The sequence below is a fragment of the Ostrea edulis genome, chromosome 9, assembly GCF_947568905.1.
Source record: "Ostrea edulis chromosome 9, xbOstEdul1.1, whole genome shotgun sequence".
NCBI lineage: Eukaryota > Metazoa > Mollusca > Bivalvia > Ostreida > Ostreidae > Ostrea > Ostrea edulis.
The window spans coordinates 13,380,173-13,400,986 of record NC_079172.1 but is presented as its reverse complement, the minus strand read 5'-3'; the positions used below and the strand labels follow the sequence as shown (position 1 = coordinate 13,400,986).

Here is a 20,814-nt window from a genome sequence, read left to right as displayed (position 1 = left end):
AGAAATGGACCTCACAAGCTACATGTAGGTCTACTCTACCAAGAAAAGGCCTTGGCGGAGCACATTTACCAATACTCAGTCGATAATCTATAATTATCCCACTCCAGAGCTTCAACATCCTAAACATAGAAAAAGGCATATCAACATTGTACTGTTGTTTGAATAATATACATCCTTATATCTTGTACTTATGTCAATTGTTACTTCCCTGCACATGACTGGCATATAAGCAGGAAAATTAGCTCAGGCACACATATGATTAAAAACAACTGAGAATATCAAGCACCATGCAGCATCTAAAATCAATATCTGTAAAAGAATATTTTGCTCATCGTTTTCACCATGACAAGTTCACAAGTGAGCAATGTACAGTTACAGTGTTTTACTATAGAGTACTTCCTTCCTCTACCATGCAAAATGTTTGATTGTAATCTTTTATATTGCTTAAAAGTCAATGAATTCCATATATCTCGCTCATGACTGAAAAGTGGGGTTAAGATCATTGACCTTTTCAGAAAATTTATTGGGCCTCTAAATATCTTAGTTTACTTACAAGTCAGTATTGGGCCTCTGACCTCTAAATATCTACAGTAGTTTACTGACAAGTCAGAAGTCTGTATTTGGGCCTCTAAATATCTAGTTTACTTGTCATCATTGATTTTATGGGTTCCAACTCTGGCTGATTCATCAGAATTTTAAAATATTTTCATTGCATTGCTGTTGCATAACATCTGCCTTATTTTTGAAGAAACCAAATTATTGACATTGGCAGACTCATGCTTTGGGAGTATTGTGCAGAAAACCCAATGCTCTGAAAGTTATCCGAGTTGACCTCTTTTACTCTGACAAATCAGAAAAGGACAAAAAGGAGCATGACTTCATAATGTTCTCCATCTGTCAGATCATGAAAACCATACTAGAAAATATGCTGATGACTTTAGAAAAGGTTATCATTTCATCTGTAATATATGGCTCAAGTATACAATGATGTCAGACAAAATATTCATTCAAACAACCAAACCCATTTTGTTTCCATATCTCAACCTGTGTAAAACAGTCTATTTAATTTCAGAGTGAGTGTCAAATGCTGGATAATAACCTGGAATTTAATATAATGCAGACTTGTGAAATTATTGTATCATGTCTATTTTATTCTTGCTCAATGACAATGATTTGAGGACTTTCTTCTGTGCAGTGCATGTCAAGTTTTGTAATGAAATATCTGCCAAAAGATATAAACAAGTATAGGATAACTATTTTCCTCTTAGAATCCCTGTCAGTATAAGGCAAATATATACATGGTATTTTGGTGAAATCAATCCAGCGGATGGGTCAAAAGTTATTTCATGAATGTTTGACTAGAAGCCGGTCAAATCGTGTTAGTTGCAACATGTTAATTAGAATATTTTGTATCTATAAGTGACCTCAGACTGGATTTAGTCTAATATTAAAATTAAATTCACAAGCCATTTATACTTGAAATTCAGAAACATCATCACTTGTGTCAAAATTTGTACCGAGCATATATACTTTTACTTTGAGTATATATACAATGAGGTGTACGTGCTTTTACATCAAATAAGCACAATAAGGAACATGTGTATGTGTGATGCCCAATCATGGTCAACATTATACACACTATGCAATATAAATGAAAAAATATAGCGGTGAAAAAATCAGTCATTTTGGTTGATGTTCTCAGTAGATAATCAAATTATTTCAGTCAACCAAATTAACATAAACTCAAATAATTGAAGATATCATCAATTCAATTATTGCATGGTATAATTGAATTGATGAGTGCTTCAATTCAATTATTGCGTGCAATAATTAAATTAACACATGTATCAATTCAATTGATGAGAGCAATAATGGATTTGATGCATGCATAATAAATGATTGATGCACATGTGCACATTAATTGAATTATTGTAACTTGCATCAATTCAGTTGTTGATATCATAAATTCATTTGAAGAGAGCAACAATTCAATACATCAGTTTCGAGAAACAAACTCTTCTGTATAGGAGGTGCATTTAGTGGATATTTGAATGCCTAAGTGGGACAGAGTGGATATACAGCCAACGAGGAAGACGATGAAATGTATTAAAAGCGGCTTCTCTTTAAATATGTAAATGTGGGAAATACTAAATACTATCGAAAGAAATGTTTTACCGAAGTGGAAACATACAAACAATGTCATATTTGCAAGAAATATCTTGGATATGGTACTCATGACCAGCGAAACAACGTGATAGGATAAGAATTCTATGTATCTAATTACTCCCTAAATACTTATCACTTACTTAGTTTGTGTATCAGTCAAATTCAGGTTATCAAACAGCGTATGAAAAACTTACTGAGTACATTCACTTACGCTGTGATGAATATCTGTCCCACTCCCGCGTGTAAACAAATTCTTTCGCGCCTTACTATGTACGAGAGTTCTCCAAAGGGAAATAACTCGGACATATCTCGAAACCGCCGTATTATAGGGCACCTCCACTCAGCTGCTATCACCAATTCAATTACTGAGCACAATAATTCAGAACTGAAGATATCATTAATTAATTATTTGAAGAGATCTTTGAATTGATGATACAAATGTATATATTTAAATAATGACATTTATTTGAGTTTATGTTAATTTGGCGCTCCATACAATCAGCATTTACAACTTCTAAACGGAAATCAGTACAGTTCAAATTATATTTATGATATAAAATAGAAATCTGTTATTCCCGCAAGTCCTGATCCAACTGATGCCAATTAAGTCATCATCATAATGCCAAACAAATACTAAAACAAACATTGGCAGGCTACATTTCAAATAACTTAACATAGAAAGCTTCCGTTACATTTAATATACCCCTACCAAGCTGATAAATGATAGGTATCAAATAAACTCTCTGTCACACTAGGTGTAGGTCTCTTGCAAATGTCTGCATTTTATCTAATAGTAAGGTCCAGCCCAGTTCCTGAACTATTCTCTCTTTTGTAGCCCTGCCTTTCAACATTTCAGAAATACTGCCTTCAATTCCAGTAAATACCACCTTTCATTAAAAGACTGTAACACATCTAGATTAAAAAGGTGATATGGTAGTTTTACTTCTGTGTGGAAGAAATATGTACATCTATAAAGATCAATTTGATTTTGTTATAGATCTTTCCTCAAGTATCAATGACAAGATTTATTCCAATTGATCTGCATGAAATCAAAAGCTGCTCATGTCTGGCAGCAAAAATACATACAATAAGTTTTCTGTTTAAAACATTCTCTAAATGTATTCGATGGAAATTGTTTATATGCTTGTGCAGTTGTGGGGCAAAAAAGAGGGAAAAATGGCACTCCTCCTAATCACCCTTTATTTGTGGTGTGTGCTGCAAAACATGCATGCTTTCTATTTGTACAACTATATGGATTTCTCAATATTTTAACACAAATATTTAGGCAGGTATGATTTAATGTAATGTGACTAAACAGCTATCTTCACATCAATATATATCAGTTAGTACAAGTGTAATCTGATGAAGGGCTTGTTATTATTACTAAAAAGCAAATTGAATTTTGGTGCATCTAAATACATTCCATTTTACTGGAGAAGTCAAAATCAAATGGCTGAATTTGATGAGCAGATGTTCTTCATCTGTGTAAGTCATTGTCTATAACTCAAACAGACACCTACATATTCACCAAGGTGACATAAAGCACATAGAAACCCTGTCTGATCAATGCTAGAGGCTTTATACAGCACAGGCTTTGATGGGGCATAAATTCTTACAAATCGACTTTTATCATTGATGTTGCAGCTATGTTTTCACAAGGTTGTGATATTTTCCTCCCAGACAAAATATGAAATTAAACAAGAGCCTGGAGGCACAAATGTTGAATGACATTTCATGATTAACATTTAATGACAAACTGGAATCATAACTAAAAGGTGGCTATGTTATGCAGCATATTTGATGTTATATTTATAGCTAATTGTCTAATGGCATGGAATAAGTTGACATGATGTACATTAAGTATTATTACCAGTAAGTAAATATACTCACACCTAAATAATCTACTACAAGTAGACAAAATGGAACCAAATAGGGCTGGGTCAGGAAATGAGTGAAATATGACAAAAAATTATGGTTCTCAATTTCTCCAATGCCATCAGGTCATTAGAAATTGTAGGTTAATTTCCGTGTCGGATAGCATATGCATATTCTATTTAAGGACACATAAATTCCTCATGATGTTGATGTTATCTCCTGGGTTTATTTACATTATAATACACAAATTTTGCCATCCAGGTGTTACTGTAGAACTATATACAGTCAACTACACCTATAGCAGAATCTCAACGCAGTGTGTCTGTTTTGTATAGTAATTACAAAGACCGTCTGCTTTCTAAATATTCATGAAATGACCAATTAATGTCACACTGAGTCTTCAACACCAGCAGACATCTTGTGTGGATGCTTTGCTTCCAGTAAGCTACTTTTTTACCAATTCAGTATAATTGAAGCTTGTTCCCCCTATGTGATTTCATGCAGGTTTGTTTTCCTGTAAAATAATTGAGCTGCTTATAGGATAACAGGGTCCTGATGTCTGCAATTTGTATAACTGCCACAACCAATAAATTTCAACACTCAAAGCTGCAGTAGTTACACCATCATTTATCTACAAAACACCCATACTAAAAAAAACTAACTACCTCTTATAAATTAACTTAGAACATCCATTTACTTGCTACTTTAACAATATTATATGCTCTACACGTATTAGAATGTTCAGATTTCATTTCCGAACAAATGGAGTTGGCTAATCCAGCATTTTAACAGATTTATCTATGTATAGAAAACTCCAATTGATGCGGAAATTTTGTAAACTCTTCCAATTATCCAACTGTTTCCTGCAACAACAAAAAAAAGCAAAGCCTCTAGATTGTGAATCTTGTCCCCTCCATGGAATTTTTCAATTCCCATCAAACTAATGAAAGAGTCTATTAGTATATTATGGAATTCACAAATATTGTATGCAAATTAGTATGCAACAAAACAATGGTTAAACTTATTGAGTGATCAGCCATAGGACAGTTTTAAATTTTAGTGGGTGTAAGCTTTCAAACCAATTCAAGACGACTGCACTTTTATTATTGATGAATTAATCAAGGATGAGTCTCAGAGAAGAATTCTAAAACTATTTGATAAGAGATAAATTTAGAACAGTTAATCAGTAGGTATTTTAACCTCCACTTCTAATCATTCCGGATTCTTTCTTTATTTCATTGGAGCTTACAGCTGACACTCTGACCGGAAGCTGTTTTTCTATAACTGTAAATTCCTTCTCAAATCTTATCATTACTAGATAGACTGCAAGAGTCTGATTTCTGTAAAAATCAACTCAAACAGATGTTATTATCATAGCCAAGCACTGGATGGTATCTCTTTGCCCTCTAATCAATCACAAATCTCAAAGCATTGGAAGGTCTTGAGCTCAGATTATTAGTACTAGTAAAGAAAGTCATGAATGAATATTGAGGCAAGAAGATTAAATTTCCCACAAGTAATTTCAAATAAACCTTTGAAGTTATAACAAGTGGTTTGATGACAATCAGGCTGATGGAGAAAAGAGTTTGTTCTCTCACAAACCTACAGATCAACATGATATAACATAGGGGCTGTTTTTTTAATTTATGATATCAAGGTTAGAAATAAATGGATGTGTATTACAGTTCCTAAATCAATCCGAATCATAATTTCTCAGCATTTCATTGTAAGCTTTCTCTGTAACTCTAGAATGTCTATATACAGAATCTTTGATGTCTTGCTCAAAATAACCTGCTGTTTCATTGGTTTTCTGATTACCAAGATAACCCATGGCTTTATCTCAAATATTTCAAATATTTTTAACTTTTGAACCAAACTTCAAAATTAGCTCAATTTTCTCATACCATTCCGATCTATACAATGTTTGCCACTTGAAAGAACATATTTCAAAATGAAAAATGTTGAGTGGTAGAACAACAAAAACAACATTATAGAATTATATCACTGGCAAACACTGTGCAGTTTCTTGAAATTTATAACCAAGCATATTTCACACAAGATCTAAAATAAATTTGCTTAGAGCTGTTATGATCTATAAATTACATATGTTCCTGATTGCCCTCTCAAAAAATTGACCTTTTTTCTGATAAGATATGTCTAGACTAAAAGCTAAAAGCTAGAGAACAACTTAGACTGTGAAAGACACACTGATTTAATACAAAGATGTACATGCCAAATTTGTACAAAGTTATCAGAGAGCAGATGCCAACACATAAAGCATTACTAAAAAAAAATCTAAAGTGCAAATGTATCTACATGTACATGCTATTCAGCATGTAAGGTAAATTTTTACCAGATGTGGGGTGGAACAAGGATGGAGAGAGAAAAGAAGAAAGGGAGGGAGAGAAACAAGAGGAGGGGGAGGTGAACCACCCCTCTGTCCACTGCAATTAAATAGCAAACTGAGTCCTATTTTGACATCTTTGTGACAAATGATGTACAACATGATGGAAGCAAATTTCTGGTGTAGAGACTCTAGCTTCTAACTAGTACAAGTTCAGCATATGTAAAAAAATATCTTGCTGTGTTGTGTGTCACTGCAGTCTAAGGAATACACACACAAAAGTTAAATCTCTCCAAGAAACATAAATACTTATCCAAAGATAAACACACCACAAGATAATTCATACATGATGTACTTGTTTGAACGATTTTTACCCTTCTCTATTCAAAACAAATGTCTTTGAAAATTTGGTAAATATCCAAATAACCTCCAAGCCAGCTGTGGTTATAAAACTTAAATCAGTTACATCAGATTGATGGCTGGGGGGAAAATATAAAGAAGTGCCTGTAGCATCCAAAACAACAATCTTTATTAGATACAGAGCCTCTGCTATTCTGTGTTTACCTGTATGATTACCAGTAATACAGATCCTCTGCCTACAACACCCCCATTCAAACCAGTATCATTAACACCTGTTTACAGTCAACAGAAAACTCAGCTACATGCCAGAAGTAGCAGTCATTTTTGCTCAGATGATGTTTTTCTTGCATATCATTAGCTCCTGAAACAATACTTGTGTATTTTTCCTATAATCACAATCTGTGATTTTGTATGCAATAGTTATTTAATTAGCTGACATACTTACAATCCCTACCGTTGTATCATGGACCATTTATGCAGCTGCAGACTCCGTCTCAAACTGTGAATATAAAATAAAAAAGAAGCTATTGTATCTTTAAACCAAGAACTATGGCTTACAACTATCTATCAAGTTTGCACCACTGTCAGATATAGTGTACAGATCTCTATCATCTGATGCCATTATCTTGATTGGTTGGGCACAAAAAAAAGATTCTAGTGTATAATTAAGAAAGAACATGAATGATGCACGAGTTTAAGGTATATCAAGTGCACATAAGAGTGTCCTTGACATCCATTAACCTCTAGCCATCCATCATTCGATTATTTGGCCCTTAGGAACCTAACTAACGAGCACTGGCTAGTAATGGGCGATTCTATTGAGTTCTTGTGTACAACATTTGCTCAATGTAGAGACAAATAATTACACAGCATGGTCGTTAACTTAATTAATGATATCCAACAGATCTGCTGAATTTGATTTGATTTGATAACCTCTTTCAGGTGTTTTTTTTTCATTTCTAATTTAAACAAGAGTAATGCAAAAGTGCAATCTACAGAGCATTTCCTAGCAACTGGGCATTATTTTTAAACAGGGTATTTAAGCCAATGCATTTTATATTGATGCAGTTTATATCGACATTTTGCATGCACTACATCGTTTTATAAATAATGGCACGGTGTATTTAATATATAACCCTCCAATTCAATTGCAAGGAGATAGTAAATCATCAGCACTTTCTATACTGTGTTATACATTGTACATAGTAGTACTCAATCATAGAGGTCTAGTCTGTACCTGTCTCACCAGAATGGTTCACGTATCGACTCGGCCGCATAGCAAGAGGGGCTGCAAGAGAAGGATTCCTTCTTCCTACTTTGGGAGGGGGTCCTGAAAATAGTTTTTAAAATAAAGGAACTAAATCCTTGTTTAGTGGACAATATCTTAAGTAATTCTATGGAGGAGAATTCAAATACATGTACCATATATCAGGTGACTTTGACATCAGTAATCATGGTAATAAATGCAGATTTTTCTTAGAGCTTTATTTTTTTATGCAATATTGTATTGTCTATATGAAAAGAATTTTGGGGTATTTTTAATTTTGACGAATTTTCTTCATCCACCAAGAAAGCCAACATTTCCTACACATCAATGTTACCGGATACATGGTACCTTAATGGAAGACTCGGATCACTTCCTAACAGTACTGCTCAAAATGTTTACTTGCCATCAGGGTAATGTCTGATGTACACATACATGCAGCAAACTAGCAACATTTGCTAGCCTGATCAAATTCCACCAAACACAACAATCTTTTTCAAAATGTGCACACGGGTATCATATTATCATGTGTAAATTAAACATTCAATACATTTTAGCTTAGCTTAGAACTTTTACATCTCATTATCCTGACAGTAATGAAATGGTCATAGACTTCTCATTAGCAACAAGCTTCTAATGGTCTTCTCTATGTTAATCTAATTCCTACTTTGTACCTCAGGTTACAGATTTTAGGATGAAGGATGAATACACAGGTTTTTTTTATGTCTTGCAGTCATTATTTACACCAGCCATTACCACTGCCTTAGATAGCCATTTATGACCATGACAAATCACAACCAGCTCCCTTAATGCCACCCCACGGAAATGTCAAACTGACACGCTGTCTCGCATGTTTCCATTTAAGTTCAATATTAGCCCAAAAAATGCTTTGATAGCCTGAAATCCAACTGACATGTGGCTATAAGATCCCCTAATTATCTATTTAACAAATATGTTGCAAGGTTAAATAGATTCTGGCCTAAAGTTTTTATATGCATGAAAAATAATTTAATGCCTTTGCAGAACCAATTAATTTCTATTTAACAAACTTTATGTCTTATCCCATACAGATTTATTACTTGCACAGTGACAAACAACGGGTTTTTCAGATATGATTTAGCAGTTGCCTCCCATCGCACAGTGATTTCAGAGTCTCCTAGCTATTTTTAAAAAAACATGAACTAGCATATCCTAAACATTGAAACCTTCATTTCTCCTGGCTAAATTTCTTTTCATCTCACCAGAAGGAAAACAAGTGATTCAAGTGACATCTTCTAAATGTTTTAAATTACATGCCTTCTTACAAAAAAGAATAAGTCCTGAAGGAGTACTGTGCCTGCAACATTTCAGCACAGGTGTAAAATGATCCAAATGAAAGGCCAAACCACAGGTAAAATACTGTGATTTATTTAAATTTTCTGTCAGTGTACATAAGTTACAACTATGAGCAGGTTTTAGGATACCTCCACACACACTTCACTTTTCACACAACTAGGCCTTGTGGTCACTGATTATGGACTTTTTTCTTTTCTCCTTTTTATCGAAACCTGATTTTCCAGATTTGTGTGCCATTTGTTTGATGAGGGAGACATATTTATAGTGACAACCATTAAGTGTTAATGTGATGGTATAAATATTAATTGGATCTTGCCAAATACTAGTGAACACTTGCATACGACCCTCTGGTTATCTCCTCATCGGACTTGACTGGACTCCAATCTCTGAATTTTCCGCTTTTTCCCCCTGGTAGATGATATTAACTTTGAATGAAGTCATGACCATCATTATTGGATTTAAAGATTTACAATATGGCAGATTTTAAATTGTTAGAAAAAAGAAGAGGAATCTTTTAATTTGTTTAGAAAGCATGACAACACCATTTACCAGACAGTGAGAGATCTCCATCTCTGTTCACCGACGCCCAAGTAAAATAATAAACTACCTATTCATGCTACTATTTACAGGTGACTTGTCTCCAAGTATCAAGCATACATGTATTACCCATACGTTTCATTTTTTAATGAATGCTCCGTGTATGGAAATCACCAGACAGTGAGGGAAGCACATAGGAAGGGGATAAAAGTCTCTCCAAGTGTTGTTGCCATTTAACGATGGGAATCTAATGAGATTTTTATTGTGTCATCCTGTGTTCAATTCAATTCTCACCTATACTTCTTTACCAAATACTGATGCAATGCAGGATATGTATACATGCCAGGTCAGCTGTGTTGGCAATATGACTCGATTGAGGTCCCAACACATCTGCAGGTGATTTGAGACTTCATAAAAATCAACCACCAGAAAATACACAGGTGAAGCATTCCCCTTAGGGTTTGAACAAAGTGATACAAAAGTTACTGTCACCAAACAAACCTGGACCATTAACTAGTGTGGAATTAGCCCATCTTAAATCTTCTCAATAACATGAGTGGCAATCTTGCTATTCAGTACAAGAGACCTAGAAACAAGGAGATGATCTAGCATTGTGGTATGTCATTAAATCTACCAATTGTTATCAACAGAGTGACTATCGCCATATTTACTGTTATTGGAATCACCCATGTGTTTTTGGACCTATTAATGACTTCATTCAGGAAATCACAGAGAAATTAAGTGCCATCATTAAGATATTTGATGAACTCGGGGTACAGCCACTCCACCCTTTAAGGTCAGGCACCCCGGTAACTGAATTAAAGGATGCTATGTTTCTACTTGATGTTTTGGTAGTAGCTTTGATGCTTGCTATGGCAATCCTCATTTACCTGGCAAACATTTTTTCACAGGTGAGTTTCCATATTAACCCAACATTTCGTTTGTAATTTCCAAAGATGTCTTAGAGAATGGCCTGTGCCAATTGCTTTTGCAAGCATTTTACAGTTGTCAGTAGCCTGAGCACCTCAAACACCCCTAGAGTTTACAGCTATTGATTCTCAGGAAGTTATCTCTGTAACCCGTTCTAAAACTAACAGAAACATCATGATTTAGGTCACATTTCTATTCTAGACCACAATGTTTGTACATGTACCTATAACCATTCTCGTTACCTGAAGCGCCCCCACAGCTATGTTTGCCCATAATAAGTAAGTGGATCAAAAGATTGAATTTTCATTAGAATGAAGTGAAAGAATTGATTACAAACAACTCCTTTGTTCGTCCAATAGTCCATTTCATTGATACTTGTAGCAGCAGCTTATTTTGTTACTATAATATGCATGTTCCCAGTATCTTTCAATGCTACATTACTAGGAAGTAGTATGAGGCAAGTGCATGTTTTTGTAAAGGAAAACTTTATACTTTACAGCCACTCTAAGCACTTAATCATCATCAGAAAGTTCAGTACATGTACTACATAAATGTATCTTTTCTTGAAAATTCTGATCCTAAAAGTAGGATAGGCGAGTTTCCCTTTCCCTTTTTCCAAATTCATAAATGCAGGGCTCGAAATAAACATATCCCCGTCAGTCTGTGACTGGTTAAAAGTCTGGCGGACTGACTGACATTTGTTTTAGTCAGTCCAATGGGACTGGTTAATTTTCTAAAGCATCATTTTGGAAAATATACTTATGAAATTTTACATACACATTTGACATGCTTCGATCTGTAGATATCAGAGGTACATGTAATATAAAAATTCCACTTCTAAGTGAACATTGCAATATTGTCTGAGGCATATTGAGTTAAATTTCATTTTAATAACATTAAGGAAATATGTTTAATTATTTCTGGAAAACTCTGTTGGACTGGTAAATTTTTCTGCGGACTGGTTGAAATTATACCCTATCAGTCCAGCTGGACTGGTGACATAAAAAGTTAGCTTCAAGCCCTGAAATGTGGTATTCTATTTACAAGATACAGGTCATAAAATTTGGTTTGAAAACTTTAAACATATCGGTTTTTTAAAATATAAATTTATGTACATAAAATTCATCAGTCTTCTGTTTTGCAAAACAAAGTGCAGTGGAGTAAAACTTGCAAGTCTCAAACATGTATTGCAGTTTTACCTGTGTGTGAATGATAAATACAGAAATCATGAGCATAATGAAATGTCACACAAGAACATCGCCACTCCTGTCAATCTTACACAGTATGTGTTGCTGTCACAAATATTTCATTTATGAGAATGAGAGTATAACTTCAATTTCCAGGAGCATATTTTTGTCTAAACTTTGCAAATACAAGAGTATTGGATGCAGCAAACTTCCATAAATCCCCTTCCTTTCTCTTAAATTTGGATTCCTACCAAAAAATATTTAATAATACAAGAGAAGTTCTAGATATGCATAAAATGTTAGTCAGGTGCTTAACACTCTAGTGGATTTTCATTTTATGTAATAATGATTTTGACAAGAATGGCTTTATTGCATTTATTTTTTTCTTTGAATATTCATTATCTGCCAAAACTACCAGATATATAGTATATTGCAAAAATTTACAAATTCTGTCCAAATATTAATAAAGATACATTAAGAGTCCAACATTCAATCTCCAGTTGATCCACAGAGTTTTCTCCCCTTCTATGCTACAATAAGTTAGTAATATCCATAGAATACAGGCGGTTTTGCCCCGATTACTTGTTCGCCCCGACTGGATTTTTCCTATTGGGAATTACATGTTCGCCATAAGTGGATTCACCCCAAGTGGTTTCACCCTATTATTTGTGGTCGGGACAAGTACTTGATTAATGATAGTATTTTAATTCAAGTGATAATAAGCATCATTTTTGTTTTTAGAAAAGCTTGGCTTAGACATGATATAAAAGATAAAATTGCTTATAATATCAAAGTTTTACATTTTAATGAATGAACAGAGTATTCCTCTGCCAACTTTTAATCTAATTTTTGCTTCCTGGACAAAAAAAGAAAAGATGAGCTAATTTTGTATTCTGTGGCTTCACTCGGATAGTGCACTTGCATAATATTACATCACTTTCGGCTGATGATGACGGATCTGATTCAACAGCCATTCTCACATCATCGCAAACCTCCTGTTTCCATCCACTCTAAATTCTACATCATAGCAGTTTGAGGTAGGGTATAGGTACTTCCCATCGTCGCAAGCCACGCCTATTGTCTCCATTAACACTACGTGGTAGGATAGGTACTACCAGACTCAGTAACTATAGCTAGCGATGATGGGTACTCCCAGACTCATGGATAATGATGATACCATTTTCTAGAACGGTTCCAACAGCAAATAATAGGCCCGACACAGAGACTCCATCAGCATTCTGACACCATTAAATCTTTTAATCATGTGCACAAAATTTCTATTATGTTAATCTAGGGAAGATGAACAAACTGTACATGTACTGGTTCAATACTGATTTTATTAGTCCAAATATATTATACATTTACTACTTCAACCTGTCTAGTTGAAAAAAAAATCCCAATCCACACACTGTGCCATGTTTTGGCACCTAATGACAATAGTGTTTTAAAGGAGATCTGCACAGGTAAATTGTGGCCACTTAACCTTCAACCATTCGTAACCGGTGTTAAAAGTGGGACGAAACCACTTAAAAGCTTAGGGCATATCCACTGGGGCAAACAGATAATCATGGCAAAACCAACCATTTCTGTTCATATAAATAACCTTATGAAAATTATACAGAGAAGTTGACTTTTCATGTTGAAGGGACACGGACACGATTTGAGCTGAAAATTTTCAAATTTTATTTTTCCGTTTTTAATGTTTACAATGATTAACTAAGGCATTTGTAATGGTCAGCAAAAATTTCAATGTTAGTTGTCAATGTACATGGGAGATACAGAGCTCACAATTCTTTAAGGCTCGTGTCATGTTTTTGTTTACATATATAGGCTAAATATACTGGTAAAAGTTAATTTATAGCAGATTTTTCCATTTACAAGTTAATTCTAAACACAGAATAAAAAAAAGAATAAAAAAAAATCGGATAGGCCTACATTATTGCAGCTAGTTTAAAATTACATTAAAACAAAAAATTGAGAGTGCTGCATCTCGTGACTTGCAACTCAAAAACTGATTAATCAAATTTTGGTTGACCATTAGAAACACTTTAGTTAAGCATTGTAAACAATACAAATTGTAAAATCAAAGTGTCCATGCCCCTTTAACCAGTGCATATCAAAATACGCATATCTCTAAAACAGCTGTAAAACAGGCCTCGTAATATAAAACAATACTCGTTTTTTCTTCTCCGTTGAAACAAGAAAAGGTACAAGCGAATGGTTACTGAAATCTCATTTTAAAAATTACTAATAAATATATCATCGAGAAACCTTACTGACATCATACGTTTCAAATGCTAGGTGACTACAAGCACCTGAAAGGCTGAATGTCTAAACAAGAATGGTTTTGAGAATTGAATGTGTACATTGATAAATCGGGATAATTTAGTTAAAACTACAGCTCATGACTAGGCTCTAAGGCCTTCCTGTTGCATGGTGCCACACCTAAATCCTGATCCGCCCTTGTCTCAGACAGTTCGTGGAGTTTGTGGGAGACTGCTTCAGAGCATTAGGCTGCCATATCATAAGGCCACTTATGTACAATAAAAAAGTAATGACCTTATAATATAATATAAGTTATATGAACCAAAAGTTAACATAAACCTGAATAGGTGCAATTATATCTGAGTTTAATGAGGTAATTGATGAACTCTTTAGCTTTGTTGCTCATAGTGATTACTACTTTACATTTATTTGTGATGTAAGGGGCCTTGTAAAGTTAAGACATCATTTTTTGGCACTTTCCGAAACTGCTAGGCGATTGTCGTTGTTGCAGATATATACACAACGCACAAGTACAGTACAATATATTTTAATCATTTATTAGACCTACCTACAGTGTTATAATGCAATCGTAACTACGATTGTGTTATAATGGTGCAATTTCAACGGGCCTCTCTAATTTACCCAAATGACTACGTTGTAAAAGAGTTTGACGTCATAACTGAACTCGCTTGACATTTGCAGTGTGCAGTAGTCTAGGAACAAAGCGAATCCGACGGTACATTAAAAAAAAGTATGAGGACGGGTTTTAAATTGTGGGCAGTAGATGGTGGTTTATATATGTTCATTTTGCACTGCTTTATGACAGTTCAAGTGTAGAATAGCAACTGCTTGGGTCATGCCATAATGTAAATAAAGACAAAGGAAATTCGAACTTTGATCGTGACCCCCACCACCACCACTTTGTTCGAATTCTTTATTTACATTTTACATCACCCGAGCGCCTATGATTTTAATATTGCATGATTTCGTGTTGTGAATGAATATAAAACGCATGTAAGTAAATTCACCCGGTACCTGTTTGAAGTGAAAACAATATGTAGTTTCAAATCAAATTATTTTATTTTTAATGATAATTCAATATTTCCAAAGAAAAATGATTATGCTAGGATGTTGAATTTCTCCCTGAAATTTATGAATTAGACTTGAAATGAGTCAATTTAATTTTTTTATGGTTGATTTTACAAAGTGATATATATAATATTGTAATGGCAAAGTAGCCACGTGTATTTGGAATTTATTTCTTGAATTGACTTGTCGCAAGCCAGAATGATCATTTTCATGGAGAAATTCTAGTTATTTTTATGATATTACATTTTCTTCGAATTCATCCTACCACAGTGGCACATCCTTCCATTATTAATTCTTTAAGTGACAGTGAAACTTTGGTATGAACGAGAAATTTGTTTTGTTAATATCTACATGTACGTCTATTTCTAACAAGAATTAAGAACAAATAAATACATAAACTTTAGAAATATTTTTATCTATGCAAGATAAAGTTCTGTGTTGTTGAAATCAAGTCAATTACCTTAAAAATATGATGGACATTTCTTGTCAAAACAATGCCAGGCTGTTGTAAATATGCACTCCGGTTACCATAAAATCTGAACCATAATGACCAGACCTTTAATTTCCGGATTTGACTCCACCTTTGATCTCTTGAACCCTCCATCACTTGAAGTTTTATCAATTAAGGTCCTTTGAACTTGGAGTTATGGATAGTCACTTGAATGGATATGTACAGGTTATATACTTCCTTTTGAATCTTCTTTGTCTTTGAAATGGCATTTGTATGAAAATTAGTATTTACTTGGATTAAACATCTTTGATTTCATGCCATAAAATCTCAATGGCTTGTAAGATTTGAGAATTTGCAATTCTCACTTCAGCCAGTTTGATGAAGAAAGAGAACTCCAAATGTCTTGTTACTGCAGCACACATCTTAAAGATTTGTGTCTTCTGTTCAGTATGTTATAATGATAAGGTGGATTTTTTGATCCTCCTCTAGATAGTTTTGATATGTTATCTTAGTACTATAAGTGATAGTCTGTGTCTATATGCAGTGGTATGGATTGAACTGTCCCAGGTTTGTTTTGTGGAGCCAGTACATTATTGACCTGTGCTATGTCGTTATTTAGACACAAGGTGCTAAGCTAATAATGCACACAAAGGGTTCTGTTGGTTCAGCCCTGCAGTTGATCGTCATCTAAATGTGTTAAAACCTCTATTACAAAGTTTTTATGTCATGGAAAGATACAGTTGTTTAAAAGTGGGTTTGAGAGATTAGGACCTGACCAAGTTTGAATTATAATGTTTGAATTTCAAGTTCAGTTTAATGGATAATAAGATGTATGCACTTGATGATAAAGCCTCTCTGATGTGCCTTAATATGAATGTTTTGAAGGTAAGCATTAGTGAACAAAGTAACGTTTCTAAAGATTTTCTGAGCAGTATATATTGTAGGCTTTGATCATGGAATATGAACACTAATCTCGAAGTTACCTATACCATATATACAAAAGATAACATTTTTAGATTTTTCATTTTTGTAACAATTTTCTCTTTCTTTCATATTACACCCATACACACACACACACACATTTCTATATATATATATATATATATATATATATATATAAAGTCTATATAAAGTCTCTTTTTTGGAATTAAAATACAGAAAAAACTCTAAACACTTTGTTGAAATATTTCGACCGTGTTACCGGTCTTCTTCAGTCGTAACAGGGTCGAAATATTTCAACAAAGTGTTTAGAGTTTTATATATATATATATATATATATATGGTCAAGCAACATCATAAAGAAATTCAATACAAAAGTAGAAAATATGAATACAAAAAGGCCCATGGGTATTTACTCACAGATTTTGGCCTTTTACTTTTCAATTCAAGTGATTACTTAATGAAGGTGCAAACAGCTGATATAATTTCATGTGTTGGACTTGGTATGTTCAAGTTTCGGTATGGGTGAACTGAGATAGAATTAGGAGGTATAAAGTCTAGCATGGTTTTTATAAGTACATACATTGGTTGTGTCCTCAAATTTCATTGTAAAATATTAGACAAAAAAGAAAAAGAAAGGAATTCATCTCAATAGTGTTACATACAGTGCATAATCTGCCTTTAATTTTAGTAGTGTAAGTGTACACAATTTACACGGGAAATATTAGATATATGTATAGATGACATTACAAGAAAGATGACTGTCTTTTAGTGATGTAATCAGGAAGAGCTGTGAGAAACAGTTGTTTTGTCAGCGTGTCTCAGCAGGAATCAGTTTCCTCAGAGAGTCAATGATAGCACTTCAGCAGATGAAATTCTACTGATAAGGGGGGCCAGCTGATTCAACTGGGGGTGTTCCCCCATGGAACCAGATGCTTGAGAAACTGCAGAGCAATGCAGTGTCATATACCATATAATGATTTGTGAATATAACTTTGCAGCTTTTGTTCTATACAGACGTGGTTAGTTCTGAAATACTTTTCGTGTAATTCTTTACAGAAATCAGTTTTAGATATGTTGACCCCAAATGGGTGCCTCTTTTCACAGACTTTCAATTTGAATTAGAGGCTTTGGCAGCAAAAAATGTGAGGATTTGAATAAAAAGTGAAGGGAAACAGAGAATATCAATCTTCAAGAGTTTCAGCTTCATATAAATGGACATCCCTAATGTTTGCCTGTTGATGTTAGTTATGTAATATTTTGGGTGCAGTTGTGAATGCTGCCCCAGGGTTACAGCGTTACACCTGAGGACCTGACCATTGTCCAGTTTAATGGTTTATTGTTCTTTGGAGTTAATCTTGATCTTATCATACAGGATATTATTATGAAAATGTCGTTATCTTAACTTCAAAAAGAAGTTTGTACTAAGTATGCAGATATGATCATGTGTCTGGTGTATAAATCTGACATAGGTATACCCTGACCATGTGTTGGTGATCAGCTTTGGTGATGGATTTTCTGTGCATTAGTTTTTAGAGATTGATGGAAGGATAACCTTAGTATTGAGGACTTGATGAGTTAGGGGATTTCTGGAATATTTTTTTATCCACATGGATGATGCAGTTTCGGTGCAGGATTTTGGATGGTTTTCCTACTGTACATCTGCAATGTCTACGATGTGTGCATTTGATGGCGATTTCAGGCAGTTTTTACTGGATTTAGACTGTCCACAGGTGATCAAATTATTTTGTGGTCATTTGACCCACATATAGTTATGAAGATATATATACATGTATGTATATTATATATACACACAATTTTTTGCATGTAACCTGACCAACAGTGCTTATTTAATGCAAATTCATTGACATCTAATTGCACAACTTTAATAATTTCTGCACAGGGGTTAAATAGAAAATCTTTTCAAATGTTTGTTTTATTTTAAATTTTGGTGTGATTATTTCCATGACCAGAATATTTCAAAACTTTGACAGATGCAAAAACAATAATTAGTGTTTATGTATCCTTGTACACTGGAGGGTACCACATTAGGTCATTAAGGGCATACCTCATCAATCATCTTGTTGAAAACTGCCCTAATCTTGTCTATTTAATCTGGGAACAGTATAAGAATGCATTGACTTATATTGATGGTTTTGCTTCCTGTCCAGTCTCATTTCTCCCTCTCCAAATTTTTTTGGTAGCAAATTACAAAATAAACACATGGTTAAAGATATCTCTTATCTTATTAGCACCAGGTCTTATCAAGCAGTGAATCTTAAATGGAATCAGACACCTGCTTTCCAAATTCTTTTTTTTTATTTTGGAAAGCATTTAATAAGCAGGTCTGCTATAAGAGTTAGTATTGCTTTTCATATCACCTCGTAGGTAATATTCATTTTGTGAATGATGAGTCTGGAAGAACATTTTTCATTGATGTATAGATGGTAGAGCTGATTTTGACATTGATAAGACTTCATTCACTGGATTTACTTACACATGTTTTACCTTGTGTTTTTTTTTATGTGTTCTTCAGCTGCTGTCAGAGATTACAGAGCATGAAAAAGGCAATGGAAATGATGGAGAATCAAACTTAAACAAGAAAGGACAAAGTAGTGATTCCTGTCTGAACCCAGTGAAAGATAAAAAGACCACAGTGTCTAATCCTGTGTCACAGAGAAATGTTTACAATAGGAGTCAAAGCCTCCCCACAACTTCACTCTCTAACACTGCTCAACACAGGATCATCTACAGAAATGGGCACTTTGTGATAGAGACTGATTACGAAAATCGAGATGGCGAAGCGTTTGAGGAGCTAGAGGAGGACCTCTCTCTGGAATCAGTTGAGGATGCAGAACAGTTAAAAACCCAATTCAACAGTGGTCGGTCATATTCGGAAGCTAATTTGACAGACAGTTTTCATTCCCATACTTCTACTCTCTATGATGATGACGAGGACATTGATGTTTTTATGAGGAATGAGAATGATGTGACTGTGATTGAAAACAATAATGATGGTTCTTCACCCAACTGGCATGTGCTGGTGAAACGTCGAACGAAGCAAGAGGGCCATGATAGTGAGAATAGAAAGTCACGGCCCTTATCTGTGGATGAGAGTCAATTACAGACCAGTAGAATGGAATCTGATGCTGATGAACAGTCCAGTACGATGAAGGAAAGAAAGAGACCCAGTGAAAATGTGAAACGAAGGAGTGCCAGTTTCAGGGAGTTAGGGACTGCAAAGTTACAGAGAAATTCAAGTTTCAGGAAAGCCCAGGAGAGGGGGTATCCCCATTCTATGACAGGTGCTGGGAGAAATGATAGTGTTGGGAATTTATCTCTGACTCCATCTGAGTATTCAATGTGTAGTGATTCTGGGAGAAGCAAAGGATCGGGGTTCTTTCATAAAGTGTTCAAAAAGAATAAACCCAGTGAGAAATATACGGATCCTAACAAAAACAAAGATTCTGGCAGTAGAAAAATGTCTTTGAAAGGATTATTTACCAAAAAGAGTAAAGGAGAATTTGTGTCTCAGAGAAGTATTGATGAACTTATTTCACCACCAATCGCAGTGTTCCAAGGTGATATGGATATTCACGTCGATTCTGCTCCTAATTCGCCTTATTCTAGTCAGTTCAGAAGAAGACATACATCAGCAGAAATATATGATGGCAAAGCCCATAGTCTTCCCAGAAAACCGGCAGACTATCAGAAATCTTTTAAACTCACCAATGAAAACAGCTCCAGTTCCAGATTACTTGCTGTCCAAAACCTGGACAACCATCCAAAAAGGCCAATAAGTCCCAAACCTAACAATGTGCTAATACCTCGCAGGAACTCGAATGTTAGTCTCCCTAGCTCACCCGTCAGAGATCAATATGACGGACCATTCAAAACATCCATGTCCAAATTAGACTCAGATTCTGCATCCATATGTTCTGGTGGCAGCTCTATAGTAGATGCATCACGGTACCCACCTCATATCCCAGAGAGCGAGATGACGCCCAGCAACAGCAACGACAGCGGAATCCAGAGAGACGTCAGTTTCCACTCCAGTAGTGAGTCAGTTAAG

At 34.6% G+C, this 20,814-nt stretch overlaps 1 protein-coding gene and 1 long non-coding RNA gene across 8 annotated transcripts in view; one reads left to right on the top strand and one right to left on the bottom strand.

The window, feature by feature from the left end:
* The window catches only part of LOC130050054 (uncharacterized), a 24,494-nt gene extending 3,887 nt beyond the window's left edge, over positions 1-20,607 (bottom strand). Inside the window, exons 1-3 of the long non-coding RNA XR_008798440.1 lie at positions 20,472-20,607; positions 7,983-8,075; positions 7,191-7,244 (exon numbers count right to left, since the gene is read on the bottom strand). This is a non-coding gene — a long non-coding RNA (uncharacterized LOC130050054). The remainder of the gene's footprint in view (positions 1-7,190; positions 7,245-7,982; positions 8,076-20,471) is intronic.
* Positions 1-20,814, top strand: part of LOC125659448 (uncharacterized) — a 65,892-nt gene that overhangs the window by 16,496 nt on the left and 28,582 nt on the right. For all 7 annotated transcript variants that reach the window (XM_056148592.1, XM_056148591.1, XM_056148590.1 and 4 more), the window contains one exon: positions 19,279-20,814. In XM_056148592.1, the coding sequence (XP_056004567.1) occupies positions 19,279-20,814 (1,536 nt within the window). The remainder of the gene's footprint in view (positions 1-19,278) is intronic.